General features: G+C 38.7%; 1 protein-coding gene across 1 annotated transcript; it reads right to left on the bottom strand.

Moving 5' to 3' along the window:
• Positions 1-3,224: 3,224 nt before the first annotated feature.
• Positions 3,225-9,418, bottom strand: MEOX1 (mesenchyme homeobox 1). Its single transcript, XM_058182682.1, has 5 exons — positions 8,998-9,418; positions 7,970-8,008; positions 6,293-6,483; positions 3,974-4,124; positions 3,225-3,386 (listed from the first exon to the last, which is right to left on the bottom strand). The coding sequence occupies exons 1-4, from the start codon at positions 9,416-9,418 to the stop codon at positions 4,008-4,010; spliced, it is 768 nt and encodes a 255-aa protein (XP_058038665.1). The 3' UTR covers positions 3,225-3,386; positions 3,974-4,007.
• Between the last annotated feature and the right edge of the window lie 6,976 nt (positions 9,419-16,394).

The raw sequence follows: 16,394 nt of genomic DNA, 5'->3' as shown, positions 1-16,394 counted from the left end.
ATGATCCCGATTTGGACCAGATCACCTGATCCAGTAGAAATGGTGGTGGGTGGTTCGGAGAACCGGTAGCAAAAATCTCTGCCCCCCCCCCACATGCCCAGCTGAGCCGCACGATCATCAGAGGGGTTTTTTTTTTTTTTTAGAAGCATTTTTTCTTTGGCCGAAAAAATGCTTTTAAAAGTTTAAAAAAAAAGGCCTCTGATGATCGCACGGCTCAGCTGGGAGCCTTTTAAAAGCATTTTTCTACAAATGAGGTTTGTAGAAGAGATTGTAAAAAATTGCTTTTAAAAGGCTCTGACAATCCCAGCTGAGCTGCCTGATCATCAGAGGCTTTTTTTATCTTTTCAAGGCAAAAAAATTATTTTAAAAGAAAACAAAAGCCTCTGATGATCAGGCAACTCAGCTGGGATCATCGGAGCCTTTTAAAAGATTTTTTACAACCTCTTCAGGCAAAGAGGTCGAAGAAAAAATGCTTTTAAAAGTAAAAAAAAAGTTGGCCACCCCCACCCAGTCACATTAAAAAAAAACCCTCACCAAGCCATGCCCACAGAACCGGTAGTAACAAATTTTATATTTCACCACTGCCCAGAATATTGATTTTTAAAAAGGCTGTTCTACCCACATCCCTATTTTCTGCAAAATATGGATTTCAATGAAGGAACTACAGAATTCCTACCAAGGATATCTGAAAAATGTCCCTACTGAAATCCGAATTTGTATCTGTTGGCCCATAAATAGTTCAGTTGGCGTAGTTACTTACCAACTTGCAGTAAATTTTCTGCTAGGAGCTATCCATGGTGCTGCAAACACCAGTCTGCCTTAATGTTGGTTGTTGGTTGCTCAGACCAGAATTCTGCTTCAATAAAAGGAAAAAGAAATAGCTTATTTGCAATTTAATTCTCTCCAGGATGATGACTACTACTATTATTTTTATTTGTTTTAAAATTAAAAACTGAGGTAAAGGAATTTGAAGAGTTTTTTGTTCTGTTTTGGCAAAAATCCAAGGAGCTCTCCTTGTCACAGAGCACACTTGCGTTGACGTTTGTAATACATCAAGGAGGGCTTCTTACATAAAATTAACAATACAACCAAATTAAATAAAGTTAACAGCCTGCATGCAATTCTGATACTAATCTCAAAATTATTGGATGGAGCATGTTCACAGAACATGTTAAACTTTTGCAGATATTTACCTGCTTAAGTATTTGTTTTGCAATTGGCTCTAGTTTTAAGTCTTCATGGTTCTGAAAAAATATACTTGGACATACTGAAAGTCTGCTCTCAATTAAAACAAAAAGTTGATTCATAGCCCATGTCTTTTGATTTCATGTGTGAACAAAAGACTGTTCATGCTAAAGAGAAACAGAAATTGGACTCATATAATTTGCCTAATTAGGTTTCTTAAATTTGATACAGCACCTTAAACTTTGAAACCTGGCTAGTTTTGAATGGCTTAGCACATTCTGTTTGTTTTAGGATCCACTGTGCTACATCAGCTTGGAAAATGAGTGAATTCATTAAGGAAGTTGAGATGTGCTACTCCAGAAGTGTTGTACAACTGGCTAAACTGAGCTGAGCTGAGCTGAGACTGGGATCCCTGCCATTCAGCAGCCAAAGTAACTTGTGTGAAGTGTATGGTTGCTTACTCTAATTCAGCTAGTGTGTCATACAAATCCAGAAAGAAAAGTTAATTACTATTACTTCCTGAGAGTAACAGCAGATTCAATGTGTCAGCTGCAGAAACAAGGCCATCCATGTGTGTGGGATTTAGCAGATACTCCTCAGGAGGATGATAAGCAATTTATTACTAGAGGAAAGGCACAGATGTTTCTGAAATAACAGATCACTCTGATAATTCTGATCTGATAGCACTCCAATTAAAAATTGTATAATCTGAGTTCAAATGAACAGAATAAAATTCTTCTGTGAGAAGAAAAATGTAGTTCAAGGCAAAAATGAAAAAAACGAAACAAAACCCTGAGTTGGAGTCAAAAACTAAAAGAATTACTCTAATTTAGAGTATCTTCCAACATCTTTTACAATTGATCATGATTCTTTGGATTGATGGGAGCTGTTGTTCAGAAACATGACCGATCTTATGTATCTATGTGGTTACCTGCTTTTTTAAAAAATTGTAGGTCTTTCTGGAAAGGTTGTTTTTTAAATTTCCTACTTGATAACTAATGTGTTAATATGAAAGACTGTGGTAGTCAGGGATGAAATTTTGTTTGCAAAGGAGAAATATAGCTACTGTTCTCTGCAGGAAATATGATGAACATAACTTTGTTTGAAAAATTAAAGCTACAAACCTCTACTTCATATTCAGTTTCCATGTATGTGAAAATAAGTCAGACAGAAATATCACACTCTTCCAATGGTTTCTTCACAAAATAACTGAACTGAAATACCTCACTGCTCTGAGGTGGTGAATATTCTGTACAAACTTTTCATTTTTGTTTCAGAATTGTTCTTGTACACAAGAGAATCAGTTTTGGTGTAGTGGTTAAGGCATCAGGCTAGAAATTGGGAAACAAGGATTCAGGAATGCTTTAGACCAGGGGTCCACAACCTTGGCAACTTTAAGACTTGTGGACTTCAACTCCCAAAATTCCTCAGCCAGCAAAGCTGAAGTCCAAAAGTCTTAAAGTTGCCAAGGTTGGAGATCCCTGCTTTAGGCAGAAAGAACTAAGTAATCCCGGGCAAGTCACTTTCTCTCAGCTCTAGGAAGAAGGCAGTGACAAAACCATTTCTTGGAAAACTTGCAAAGGAAACTACAGGGACCTATCCAGCCACCCCTGAGAATCAGACATGATTGAATTGAAGGAATACACACACACACACACACACACATATTTAGCTTTCTCACATGTAATTCAGTACATGTATGAACATGAGAACACTTCATCTGGGCCAGCTGGGATGCAGCATTTTCTAATGGACCAACTACTGGCTCTATGTAAGGCAAACCCATAAAATAAAACATTATAAATCATAGAGGCAATTCATTTGGAGGCAAGCAACACACAAAGATGCAAATCAAGTGAAATATACTTTATTATTCTTATTATTAAATTTATTTGCCACATATCTTTTTCTATGGCATAGGTGCAATATACTGTAAGTATAATTGGTTGATTAATCCACAGTGAGCTGCAAAAAGTGTTATTATAGTTGTTCTATAGTGGTTTCTACTTCTTAACCTGTATTATGCAGTGAGGCTAATATGGAGCTTGCAAGTGTGAATATGTTTCCCTTTTTCCTCTTTTTATCTTCTTGTGAATAGGGAGTGGGGATTGTTTAAAGCGTTTCCATAAAGCACTTTCTTGGTCTGGACTCAAGTTGATTGTTGTCTTGGTACCAGATCTTCAAGGCATCCTTTGAAATCACTACAAATACAGAGCAAAAACAGCATTTATGGAGAATTGAATTGTGAGAGCAACGAATTTCATAACTGCAATGATAATGTATCTGTGCCATCTTTCCATAAACTTCAATGCCTTAGGTAGATTACCCATCTTTGGATTTTGCTGTCAAAAGCACATAGCATATATACTTATCCAATTCATGGAAGGAAGCATTTGTTTTCAAGTGAAAATCTCCAGAGATTATCTCTGTAAGAATTCCTTTATAAGACCACAGGAACTAACCAAACAATACATGTGAACAGCAGGGTCGCTGCTTCAAAGTTGCAACAACATTGTTTTAAGAATGAGAGCCTAGGCAGTAAATTGGACTCAACATTATTTCCAAGTCAGCTTTTTTGTCTAAAAGGACATTGATTTCAACCAAAGAATTGTTGGGAATCTCTCTTTGCACAATTCTGGTCTTTTTTCCTTTTTGATTTACTCACTCCAAGAAAGAGAGAGTAAAGCTACCTATCATTCTGGGAAGCACCAATGGCTCTATTTCCTGCCTCCAACATAAAAGACATGAGATAAATCTTAAGGAATAATAGTATCCCCAATATTCTTACAAGGTTGTTAGAGATCAGTTTGTTAGAGAACAGGCTACTCTGGATTTAAGGAGGCAGCAGGGTCCATTTCTTTCTTCTTTTTCTGGGGTGTCAATGATTGTCCTGTCACACGTTTCCATTTCATCCTGCGGTTCTGAAACCATACTTTAACCTGCACAAGAAACAGGACAACAATTCTGATTAATTTAAGCTGCATGTAACTGCATGTTCAAGCTGAGATAACTGTGAGCTTCTTGGGAAGTTTTTCTGTTCCAAGACAAGGTTGTGTAAAGTGCAGTTGAACACCTGCCTCCCGCTACAGAGGGTGAGGGGAGAATTACTAGCTATATTTGCAGTGATTTATTTCATCAACCACATAGGAAAGGCTAAATAAAACAAGAACAAGTATTACACAAGGATTTTGTGAACTAGACCATGACTGGATTCATACATTGTGCTAAGTCACACCCAGGGGTGAAATGCTCCTGGTTCGGACCAGATCACCTGATCTGGTAGTGATGGCAGTGGATGGTTTGGAGAACTGGTAGCAAAAATCCCTGCCTCCCCCCCCCCCCCGCCCCCCATGCCCAGCTAAGTCACGCAATCATCATCTTTGGCTGAAAAAATGCTTTTAAAAGTTTTAAAAAAAGCCTCTGATGATTGCGTGGCTCAGCTGGGATCATCAGAGGCTTTTAAAACCTCTTTGGCCAAAGAGATTGTAGAAAAATGCTTTTAAAAGGCTCCTCTGATGATTCCAGCTCAGGTGCCTGATTATCAGAGGCTTTTTTTTCTCTTAAAGGCAAAAAAATGCTTATAAAAGAAAAGAAAAGCCTCTGACAATCAGGCAACTCATCTGGGATCATCAGAGGAGCCTTTTAAAAGCATTTTAAAAGAAAAAATGCTTTTAAAAGTAAAAAAAAAAGTTGCCCACACCCGCCCAGTCACATTACCACCACCACCACACGCGCACAGAACTGGAAATAACTGGAAATAACAAATTTAACATTTCATCCCTGGTCACATCCAATAACGTTGCAGGTTTGATCTTGGTGTATAATCAATATCCAATCTTTGCCATTTATTAAAACTATGGTCAAAGCAAACTATGGCTTCAAACAGTTGAGAATCCAGCCATTGGGTCTTCAATTAGTCTGCTCTTATTGTTGGAACCTTGCACATTTAAAAGATATTGGCTTATTGCACATTCTTGAAAACTCTGAATGAGCCACCAAGCCTTCTGCAACCAGGTAATCTCCATAAGCTTTGAATCATGCCTCTCATAATCCAGGTGCCCACTGATCAGAGGGAGGAGATTGTACTTTAGCATATCTGAGGGGTTCCCAGTCGGTTTCCAGAGAGGCCATTCCATTACAGCATTTCAGACTGCAGTAGTTCAACTTGTTTTTCAGTAATCATTAATACCAAACAATTGCTGAAGTCTGCATTCTACCAGCAGCCAGCCAAAAACTGCCAGAGCAAGCAGGCATAACTTTGAAATGAATTCTGTGGAAATGGCTTGGCAAATTCCAGATACATTTTTCTCAGCACTTTGTTTGCAGGACAGAATGTGTGGATACTCAGAACATTGCCATTGCATTTGGCCTTACATATACCATCCAGTTGTGGAGTTGGTTGCTTTTGTTTTAGAAGAATTGCAAACCAGACAGTAGTTTATGGTTTAGCATTCTGTATCTATTAGGCCAGGATGGCTTACACAAAATATGGTTAAAACAAACCATGTTTAATGTCATGTGAAAACCCATATCCTTGAACTCTTTCAATCTCAGTTAATCCTCAAGAGCAAGACAGACAGGAAGCCCCAAGCCTAATGGTAAAGCAAATTCTTTTCAAGGAGATAATCTTCAAAAACCAGCTAGCTTTGCCTTAGCCATGGTGTGTTATGGGAACTGTGGTTTAAAATATCTGGTGCATTATTGGCTCACTTAGTTCAATCTAGTCACTAACGTATCAGGCTAGGAACCAGGAGACAGTTCTAGTTCCACATGAAAGCCAGCTGGGTGACCTTGGGCCAATTACTGTCCTTCAGCCCAACTTACCTCAGAGGGTGGTTGTTGTTGTTGTGGGGAAAATAGGAGAGCAAGGTGTGTTTGATGTTCACTGCCTTGAGTTATTGTAAATAATAATAAAGGTGAGATACAAACAAACTTGGACTACTAGAAGAAAGGTATGTTAATATTGTTTGGAATTGGGTAACCTTCTTTCTCTCTTTAAAAAAAAATGGGATACTTAAAATGGTTATGCATGGACTTCAACTCCCCAAATCCCCCAGCCAGAAGGAGACTGCTTTAGGCAGAGGTAGACCAAGTAGAAAAGCATTACCTGTTTTTCGGTCAAAGCAAGATTCACAGAAATCTCATATCTCCGCAGCCTTGTCAGATAATTGTGGTGAATAAATTCCATCTCAAGCTCCCGCAGCTGTTCCTTAGTAAATGCTGTGCGTTCCTTCCGGATTTTGGAGGTTTCTTTCCTTGGGGTGGTTGTACGTTTGCGACGGATAGCACCCTGGGTCTCTAAAGAAGGGAAATATTTATCATTATGTCCAACCAAACCCATCAGAAGAGCACATACTCCCCTTCCCACAAATTCTAGGCTCAGTCATTGGAGGCTTAGTCCATGACACGAACCCAGTACATTCAATGATTCAACAAATGATGGTTTAGTAAAACTAATAGCCAGCAAGATGTGTGAACATAGCTTGAAGCTGGGGGGCAGGGGACAGAGAAAAAGATCAAAAGAATCCTAAGTTGTTGCTACAGAACAAAAATGAAAAAGCTACAAAACAAATGATGCATAAACTAGAATGTGGTTTGCTACAAGCAGAAATTAGTGCTGCAAAATTTCTGTGGAACATCACCCTCCAGATGCTTGAAAAGATCCAGTTAGAGAATAGAATAGAATAGAATAGAATAGAATAGAATAGAATAGAATAGAATAGAATAGAATAGAATAGAATAGAATTCTTTATTGGCCAAGTGTGATTGGACACACAAGGAATTTGTCTTTGGTGCATATGCTCTCAGTGTACATAAAAGAAAATATATGTGGTAGAGGAAATAAGAGGGAGCAGGCAGAGTCTAGAAAACACCAATCTTTCACTTTGAAACAGAAAGAAATACCCAGATGGATGCTTAAGTATATTGTTAATGTTGTAAATGATGAAAAATAAGCTTCCTATTCATCATGCACTTATACCAGGTCAGGAGCCTGAAAAAAGAGAGCAGCTAGTAACAATGTAATAAAAATCTGGTATCAGATAAAGAAATGTATTTGAACTGTAAAGCAAACACACACACACACACACACACACACACACACACACACACACGACAGACACCCATGCATACACACAGAAAGACCGGGGTGGGGGATTGGAACATATGCCCTCTGTACACATTCACTGACTTCATCCTAGTCTGGAATGTTTTCAAGGCTAAGGAGATTGAATTGCCCTTTTTAAGGCAAAAGACAGGCTAAAAAAATATTTTATCAACTCTATTTAAGTTTAATTCTAGCTTTTTGTCTGATTCTAAAATATGCAGGAAAAAGATCCATGAACTGTCTTGGCTTTTAACTACTTTCCCCATTAGACCAAATCTGCTTCCTGTTGCTGTTCCTGTTCTGACCACCAACTTCAACCCAAATGCAGAACTTTGCCATTAGCCGGGATTTTGCTTAGGGAAAAAAAAAACATCTACAATGCAGCCATCAAAAAATGTCTCCAGTCCCCTGGAAGCCAGGCTTGGTGACACCACCAGGTCTGGAAGGACTTCTAGAATGAAAACAGGGATGGAGCTAATCTCAGGAAGGGGAGGGAGAATTTTCCACAGGGCGAGCACCGCAGTCAAGAAACTCACCTCTTTTCAACAAATAATGGTCCCTGGCAAATAGTATCTGCAACATACCTTCTCTGCCAGATTTTATGAGATGGGCCGATGCAATAAACATTTAACTCCATAACATATATAGTCCAAGAATGTATAGAATAAGAATACTCACTTGTGCCGTTAGTACTATCACACCACTGAGCAGCCACATCTAGAAGAGAGCAGAACCTTAACCTTAGATTATGAGTAAACCATGATCCTTTCAAATCAGAGTTGCTAAACTGTGATTAAAAATGATGTAATTCCTTTTGATGGACTCATCCACTGTAACCCTTCATTATTACATTGATCTCAGTACCAACCTCCGCTCTCACCTGATATAGCAAGCCAGGACACAGTCTCATTCCTTGCATATAAATAAGGGAAGTAATTGAAAAATGGGACATTCTTATTAATACTGTACCACACCTTTCTATTCAGGTGTCCTTAGTCTGGCAGTCGAAGACAAACTGGCATTCTCTCAAAATCTTCTCTTTAGAGAGTTGCTGTACAATATCTCCAGGTTACAAACTGGTAATCTTGGAAACCACTAAACAGTAATTTGTAATCAAATAAACTGGAATTACCATATCCTGGAAATAGTCACGTTTCAAAGTGGAATCAGATATGACCTTATTTTAAATAAATCCAACTTCCAATTTCCTCTTTTTTTCAGAAAGGAAGCAGTGGTCAAGTTTTGATATTTAGAGTCCCACTTATCATTCAGAGAAATTTCAAAGATGGTTATACAGCCATCACTCCGAAATGAAAGAGAGTCTCATTTCTGTAGAACTAAGTTTCCCCTAGGACCTTAACCCACACAGGGCAACCTCTGGCCTTCCAAATGTTGAATTCCTTTCCCTATCTCTGTGTCTGTTGGCCATTGAAGACTGACAGCACCTGGAAGACGGTATATTGTCCCTCCCTATTCTAAAACAATTCCCAAGATTCTTCTGAGATCATGATATCTCAGTCAAAAGCCAGTTTGTATCAAAGGGCAATCTAAATCTAGCACAGAGATCTCTTTAAAAGTTACCTTTACAAGGCACTCTAGTTTGATTAAGGATTCAATATAAAAAAAGAGCAGAGAAGCCTCTGGAGGATCTTCAATTAAAGACTGAATGAAAGTTAAGCCGGCAAACCCACATCTAGCCCACTTACCTTCATTTTCCACTTTCCAGAAGACTGCTTTTTTCTCGGCATCGCTTGCCACATTCCCTGTGAAGAGGTTATTTACCCTGGGTCTGGGACTGCCCTCTCCTAGTCCCCCTGACCCCGAAGCCAACTTCGCCGGCAGGACGAGCTCAGAAGCCGCCACGTTCCAGGTGGGCAGCTGAATGCCAGGTTCCTCCAAAGCGCGTTCAGCGCAAGGAAAGCTCTGAGGAGGAGGAGCAGCAGCCTGGCAGGGGACCGAGAAATCCAGGTAACCCATGCCCATTCTCGGAGGCAGAATGGGGGCTGGAGGGTTGTTGGGCGGCTGGTTGGGTCCTCGGTACTGGCCGAGAGGGCGGGTGAGGCATTCCCAGAGTATGGAGGGAGCGTGGGGATTCCGCACGCAGCTTCTAGTGACAGGTGGATCCATGGAGCTTTGCGGCTTCGGCGCGCGGGCACTTCTGAATTAAATCTTCGGAGAGCAAGTAAGTTTGGCGGAAAATGAGCGCCGAGGAGAGAAGCGGCTGCTGCGAGTCTTTCGCGAAACCTGGCAAAATTCTTCCTTAATGCACACAAGACAACGTCCTTTCTCCTTCCCAGGTCGGGAGCTTCCTTGCTATGAAACAACCGAGCCCAGGAAACACTTTTTAAAGCCTGGGTGTAACAAGTTTGGGAGGAGAAATTTGAGAGAGGGAGGGCTTAACTCGCATCCCCAGCCCCTCCAACCAAAGCCAAGTACGCAACGATTAATCACACGAAACCTTAGAGGCGCATCAAATGGGAAACGCAGATGGAGACTTTTAAAGAAACACTGTACTTTTTTTTAAAAGGGGAAAAAAACCTGGAGGAGAGGGAATTTAAACGCACACAAAGAAGGTTTAATATTTCGTTCTCAAATTGAGGTTAGTTTTATTGTAGTTAGGGAAAAATAACACGTTTGAGATTTGAAAAGTGAAAAAAGGTAACATTTTGCACCAGAACCCAAAAGGGCACCAAGGGAACAATATAAAATGAAGAGATCGGGGTAGAGAGACTGCGGGTAAGATGAAAGAAAATGGGAGTGAAGAACAATTGGAGGGAAAGACTTAAGGGCTGATTCAAAAGTTTGAAGCTTACATTGTTACACAGAGTGAAAAGATATATCCGAAGATGTTAAGAGAAGGGTGACCAGATCAAAAGGGAAAGAACCCTTTAGGGATCAAACTAATTTGATCTAATTGAACTACTAGAACTTTTGGTTAAAGAAGTTGTATTTCCTGAAAGATGATTTTGTGATCAAGTAGGATATACTGCTATTTTCTCAGAATCTTTGAATGGTAACAGGCTAATGCAATTTCAATATAATGACCAATTTGTTCACCCTTACAATTATTACACATTTGGATGAACATGATTTATTTCCATTTTTTAAATTGTCTTTGAACTTTTCAACATCTGTGCTGAAGTGCCTCATGAAAACTAGAAATAGGTGAAACTCTTTATTTGTTTGCCAGACATGAAACTCCTTTTATCCCATTTTTATATCACTTAACAAAACTGAACAAATACATGTTGTGTACATTTCTTTATATACACATGTTTATATCCACTGCTGGTGTACAAATGTTTCACAATTTTTACTGTCATACATATATGGAGTACATTACTGTGTATATTTATATAGGCACCTTTGTCTATTCTGAGAAGTATAATATTTTTTAAGGATTTGGAATTGCATAGGAAAATATGAATTTGGATTTCAAAAGGTAAATATGTTTTTCCTTTATTTATAATGAAATTATGGGATATGCTTCCCTCATTTACAAATACAGATAGCCTTCAACTTATAACAACTGAGCCCAAATTTTCTGTTGCTTAAGGGAGACAGTTGTTATGTGAGTTTTGCCCCATTTTATGACCTTTCTAGCCACAGTTGTTAAGTGAATCAGTGCAGTTGTTAAATTAGTAACACTGGTGTTAAGTTAATCTGGCTTCCCCATTGACTTTGCCTGTCAGAAGGTTACAAAAGGTGATCACATAATCCTGGGACACTGCAATTGTCATAAATATGAACCAATTGCGAAGCACCTGAATTTTGATCACACAATGCCCTGGGGATGCTGCAATGGTGTGAAAATCACTTTTTTTCCCGGTGCCATTGTAATTTTGAATGGCCACTAAATGAATGGTTGAAAGTCAAGGGCTACCTTTTATAGATCTCTTTGATCAAAGCAATCCTCTATTCAAAGAACTTTTTTTACCTTACTTTGAAAGGTAAAAGCTCTGTTAACAAGAGAGTTTTAAACAATTATAAACAAGAACTTTATGGGTAGTTTCTGGTTTTTGCTTTTCTGGTGGCTCTTTGTCTTATACTAGGTTTGGACTTCACATGTCTCCAAAGCTGCTTTTAATGTAACCTCTTTTATAATAATTTTATTTTGGGAGATGACTTATTAAAGCTAAAATGTAATAAATACAAGAAACAAAAAAGAAAAAAAAAGAATAGAATTGCAACTAAAATAGAATTGAGTATAATGAATCACAGTATGTAGTTCTTCTTCAGGATTATGAGCTATGAGCTCTTAATTCAGGTCAGTATATAGCCTGTGAAGGGATGTGGTGGCTCAGTGGCTAAGACACTGAGCTTGTGGATCAGAAAGGTTGGCAGTTCAGTGGTTCAAATCCCTAGTGCCGCGTAATGGGGTGAGCTCCTGTTCTGCCAACCTAGCAGTTCAAAAGCATGTAAAAAATGCAAGTAGAAAAATAGGGACCATTTGGTGGGAAGGTAACAGTGTTCCATGCATTTTTAGCATTTAGTCATGCTGGCCACATGACCACTGAGACGTCTTCTGACAGCGCTGGCTCTTTGGCTTTGAAACAGAGATGAGCACCATCCCCTAGCACATATGTGCGAGGGGAACCTTTACCTTTACCTTAATATAGCCTGTTCACTTGACCATCTCATGACTGATTCCATTATTATTTTTTTGTATGAAAAAGTTTTATTTTTACATTCATGTCCAATAACATATTTAATGTACAGTCATATACAATTAGTCGGGTCTGCCCAGTCACCACCCCCTCCTTTTGACTCTCTTCCCTTCTCTACCTTCTTCTACTTTCCACAACCTTCCTCACCTTCTCTTATCTACATTCTCTCCTCCCTCCCCCTACTCCTTTCTTCTCCCTCTTCTATTCCTCTTTCTTCCTTTCCTCCTCTTCTCTTTCCTACCTCCTTCTCTCTTCTCCTTTCTCCCTTCCCACCATTCTGAAATGATAGCTGGGCAGACCCGACCTTACATTAATTATTCATCTTCAATCATCCCTGTACATTAACCATCAATCCATTTTCTACCCTCGTCCCCCCCTTTGTTACCCTTCCCCTTGCCCCCCCTCCCCGAGACTTCCCAGAACAAAATGCGGGGTATCAAAACTAACAATCATAATCCAAAATAAATCTTAAATTATAATCTCTAGTCACTCCACCCATCATCACACTCTCAATTCCCTTCCTTTAAATATATCTAATACAAAACAATTCCTAAATTTACTCATATACTATTTGATATTTTTTGTCTGATACTTATTTTGAATATAATCAATCCACATTTTCCATTCTGAAATATATTTTTCTTGTGTATAGTCTTTCAAATAAGCAGAAATTTCTGCCAAATTTGATACTTTAAGTATCCATTCTTCAATTGTAGGTAATTCTTCTTTCTTCCAATATTGAGCAATCAGAAGTCTTGCGGCTGTTATTAAGTTCAAAATCAATTTAGTCTCTATAGCTGTACAATCCATAATTATTCCTAATAAGAAAAACTGCGGAGTAAACGTAATCTTCTTTTTCAGAATATTCTGCATAATTCACCATACTTTAATCCAAAATGCTTTAACATTTTTGCAAGTCCACCATATATGGTAATAAGTGGCATCTTCACAATCACCTCTCCAACATTTAGCCTGTGCATTAGGATACATACATGACAACTTTTTGGGGTCTAAATGCCATCTATAAAACATAAAAATTTTCTCTCAAATTTTGCACTTGTGTAAATTTAACATTCCTCACTCAAATTCTTTCCCATGTTTCCAGCATTATAGGTTGTTAAAAATGTTGCGCCCACTTAATCATACAATCCTTAACCAATTCGGTCTCTGAATCTATTTCTACTAATACATTATACAGCCTCTTAATATGCTGTTGATCTTGATCTCTCATTTGTTTTAACAAATTATCCTCAGTTTGCTTAATACCTATTTTCTGATCTAGTTTCCATCTAACTTGTAATTGCCCATATTGAAACCATGTATAATTTTTACCTTCTTCCCCCATCTTTTCTCTAGATTTTAATTGTAATTCCCCCTTTTCCATACAAAGAAGTTCTTTATAAGTAACTACCTCCAACTTTTGATATATATATTTATATTTTCTATCATATGTGTCGGGATTGCCCATTTTGGTATCTTTCCATCTAATTTATATTGATATTTCCTCCACACCCTCAACAGTGCATTTCTAATTATGTTATTTTTAAATATCTTATCAATTTCTTGTCATATAGTAAATAGGCATGCCACCCATATAACAAACCATAACCTTCTATATTCAAAACTCTTTCCTCAGTTAGATTAATCCATCAGTAATTAATGATAAAACAACTGCTTCATAATACAATTTTAGATTAGGCATTTTAAGACAAACCCCCTTTCCCTTGTATCCTGCATTATTTTTAACTTTATTCTTGTTTTTTTGCCCATCCATACAAAATTATTAATCCCTTTTTGCCATTCCTGTAAGTTTGTATCGTTCTTAAGTACCGGTATCATTTGAAACAAAAACAGAAACCACCTTTGGTGGGAAGGTAACAGTGTTCCATGCGCCTTTGGCATTTAGTCATGCCGGCCACATGACCACAGAGACATCTTCTGACAGTGCTGGCTCTTCGGCTTTGAAACGGAGATGAGCACCGCCCCCTAAAGTCAGGAACGACTAGCACATATGTGCGAGGGGAGGGAACCCTTTCTAGACCGGGATGCCTTGTGCACAGTCACTCACGCCCTTGTGACGTCTCGTCTGGATTACTGCAATGCTCTCTACATGGGGCTCCCCTTGAGGGGCATCCGGAGGCTGCAGTTAGTCCAGAATGCAGCTGCGCGGGTGATAGAGGGAGCCCCACGTGGCTCCCGTGTGACACCTATCCTGCGCAGACTGCACTGGCTACCTGTGGCCTTCCGGGTGCGCTTCAAGGTGTTGGTGAACGTCTTCAAAGCGCTCCATGGCATAGGGCCGGGCTATTTACGGGACCGCCTGCTGCTACCGAATACCTCTCACCGACCCGTGCGCTCTCACAGAGAGGGACTCCTCAGGGTGCCGTCGGCGCGACAGTGTCGTCTGGCGACGCCCAGGGGAAGGGCCTTCTCTGTGGGGGCTCCCGCCCTCTGGAACGAACTCCCCCCAGGACTCCGTCAACTTCCGGACCTCCGAACCTTTCGTCGCGAGCTCAAAACTCACTTATTTATCTGCGCTGGACTGGGTTAGTTTTAAATTTATGGGTTTTTAATGGGTTTTTATTCTAAATTTTTAATTTTGGCCAATTTAATAAGTTTTTTAAATTGTATTTTAATTGTATTCATATTGTATCATGGTGTATTTTTACTTGGCTGTAAACCGCCCTGAGTCCTTCGGGAGAAGGGCGGTATAAAAATTTAAATAATAAATAAATAAATAAATAAATAAACCTTAATATAGCCTGTTCACTTGACCATCTCATGACTCATTCCATTATTAAGTTTATCAACTTCAAAAAAAATATTTTATTTTTAGGATTGTTTGAAGAAATCAAAGCTAAATCATTGAAGAGAGGATTTAAGACATCAAACTGGCTATTTTCAAAATATTGTAAAATATATAAAGGCACTTCAGTGATACATTTTTATACAGGACTAAATATCCCGTGGATAGTAGATTAATTATACACTGGGGGTCCCCAACCTTCAGGCTGAGGCTCATTACCAGGCCTTGAACCATTCAGAACCAGGCTGCAGAAGTGGTGGGCGAGCACGTGAGCCCATCTCCACTTGCACGAGCATTGAGTGAGCATGTGCACACGGGCTCCATTTGTGCGAATGGAAGGTGCTTGTGCTCACCACTTACACAAATGGGCAAGTGTGCCCACCATTCACACAGAATCATTCCCTCTCCTCCCCCCCCATCACAAACTGGGCCACAAAGCCAGACAGGTTGAGAAATTCTGCTGTAGATAGAGCCTTGTATAGTACACATAATATAAAGAAATAATCTTTATAGGCTGAATTTAGTACCTAAATGTAACTTTTAAAAAATTCTGCAACTTTTCTGAGAACTGGTTAGCGATTTCTTTAAGATAATTGCTTTATGTTTTTGGTTTTTTTAAAGAAGTCTCATTGCTTTAAGGAATTGTAGATGGTTCTATAATCACATCTTGGCATGCTCTGAAGCACTTTGTGGTGGTAGTAGAATTCAAAATGCTGCACAGCTGAATATAAATATTTTTTTATACTATAGTGCATTATTGTAGTATACACAGATTGATTATGTGGCATTGTGTATCAATTCTTAGTAACCACCTAATGAGTTTTCTTCATGATGATCTGTTCCTAACCTGTTATTTCAGATTTTCCAATGGCACAGCCCTTGCCAAAGTCTATCCACGACACCACTAGTCATCCTCTTCATCTCTTTTTTCCCACAGAAGGGTACACATAATGTACTGTGTCAGATCATAAACAATTCTTAGATATTTTTTTAAAGTACCAGTAGCTCACAATGAATTATTCTAAAAGAAGCTAATTTTGCAAATAATCCAGACCAGGGAACCTGTCAGAACTATAATATATGTTGTTTATATATGACTAACTTTTCTTTCTAATTACTGTATAGAATTCATTTTTAATTCAATAAAGGTTTGGTTAAATCTTTTAATGAATCTTTGGTTATTCCATTACTCAAACCAGAAATATTCAGGAAAGAATTTATAAACTTCTGAACTTACTTTTCTGAAAAGCCCTTAGCTGACTATATAAATTGGGAAATAAAATACAAGATACCATATTATTACTCAGGAAATCCCAAGGCTGTATGTTAGACTGCGACGTAGAAAAAGGCATAAGTAAGCCATTTCCGTAGTGTTCCCAAGGAAACTACAAGGACATTTCCCTGACATCACCAGTAGCCAGGCTCAAAGTGAAAAACACTTCACCTTCCAAAGAGAAATATCGATATTTTAAACATCCAAGTTCAATATATTTCTACCGGGAAAATAATTCATGTAAGTAAAGGTAATCTATAGGAAATATTTTATTCACATAACTAAAAGAAGAAACAATGATAGGAAACTAACCAAGGACAGAAACTACCTGAAACTAAGAAGAAATTTTTGAACAAT

This window comes from Ahaetulla prasina, chromosome 4 (assembly GCF_028640845.1).
Source record: "Ahaetulla prasina isolate Xishuangbanna chromosome 4, ASM2864084v1, whole genome shotgun sequence".
NCBI lineage: Eukaryota > Metazoa > Chordata > Lepidosauria > Squamata > Colubridae > Ahaetulla > Ahaetulla prasina.
Note: the sequence above shows the minus strand (reverse complement) of the source record. Positions and strands in the feature narration are given on the sequence as shown.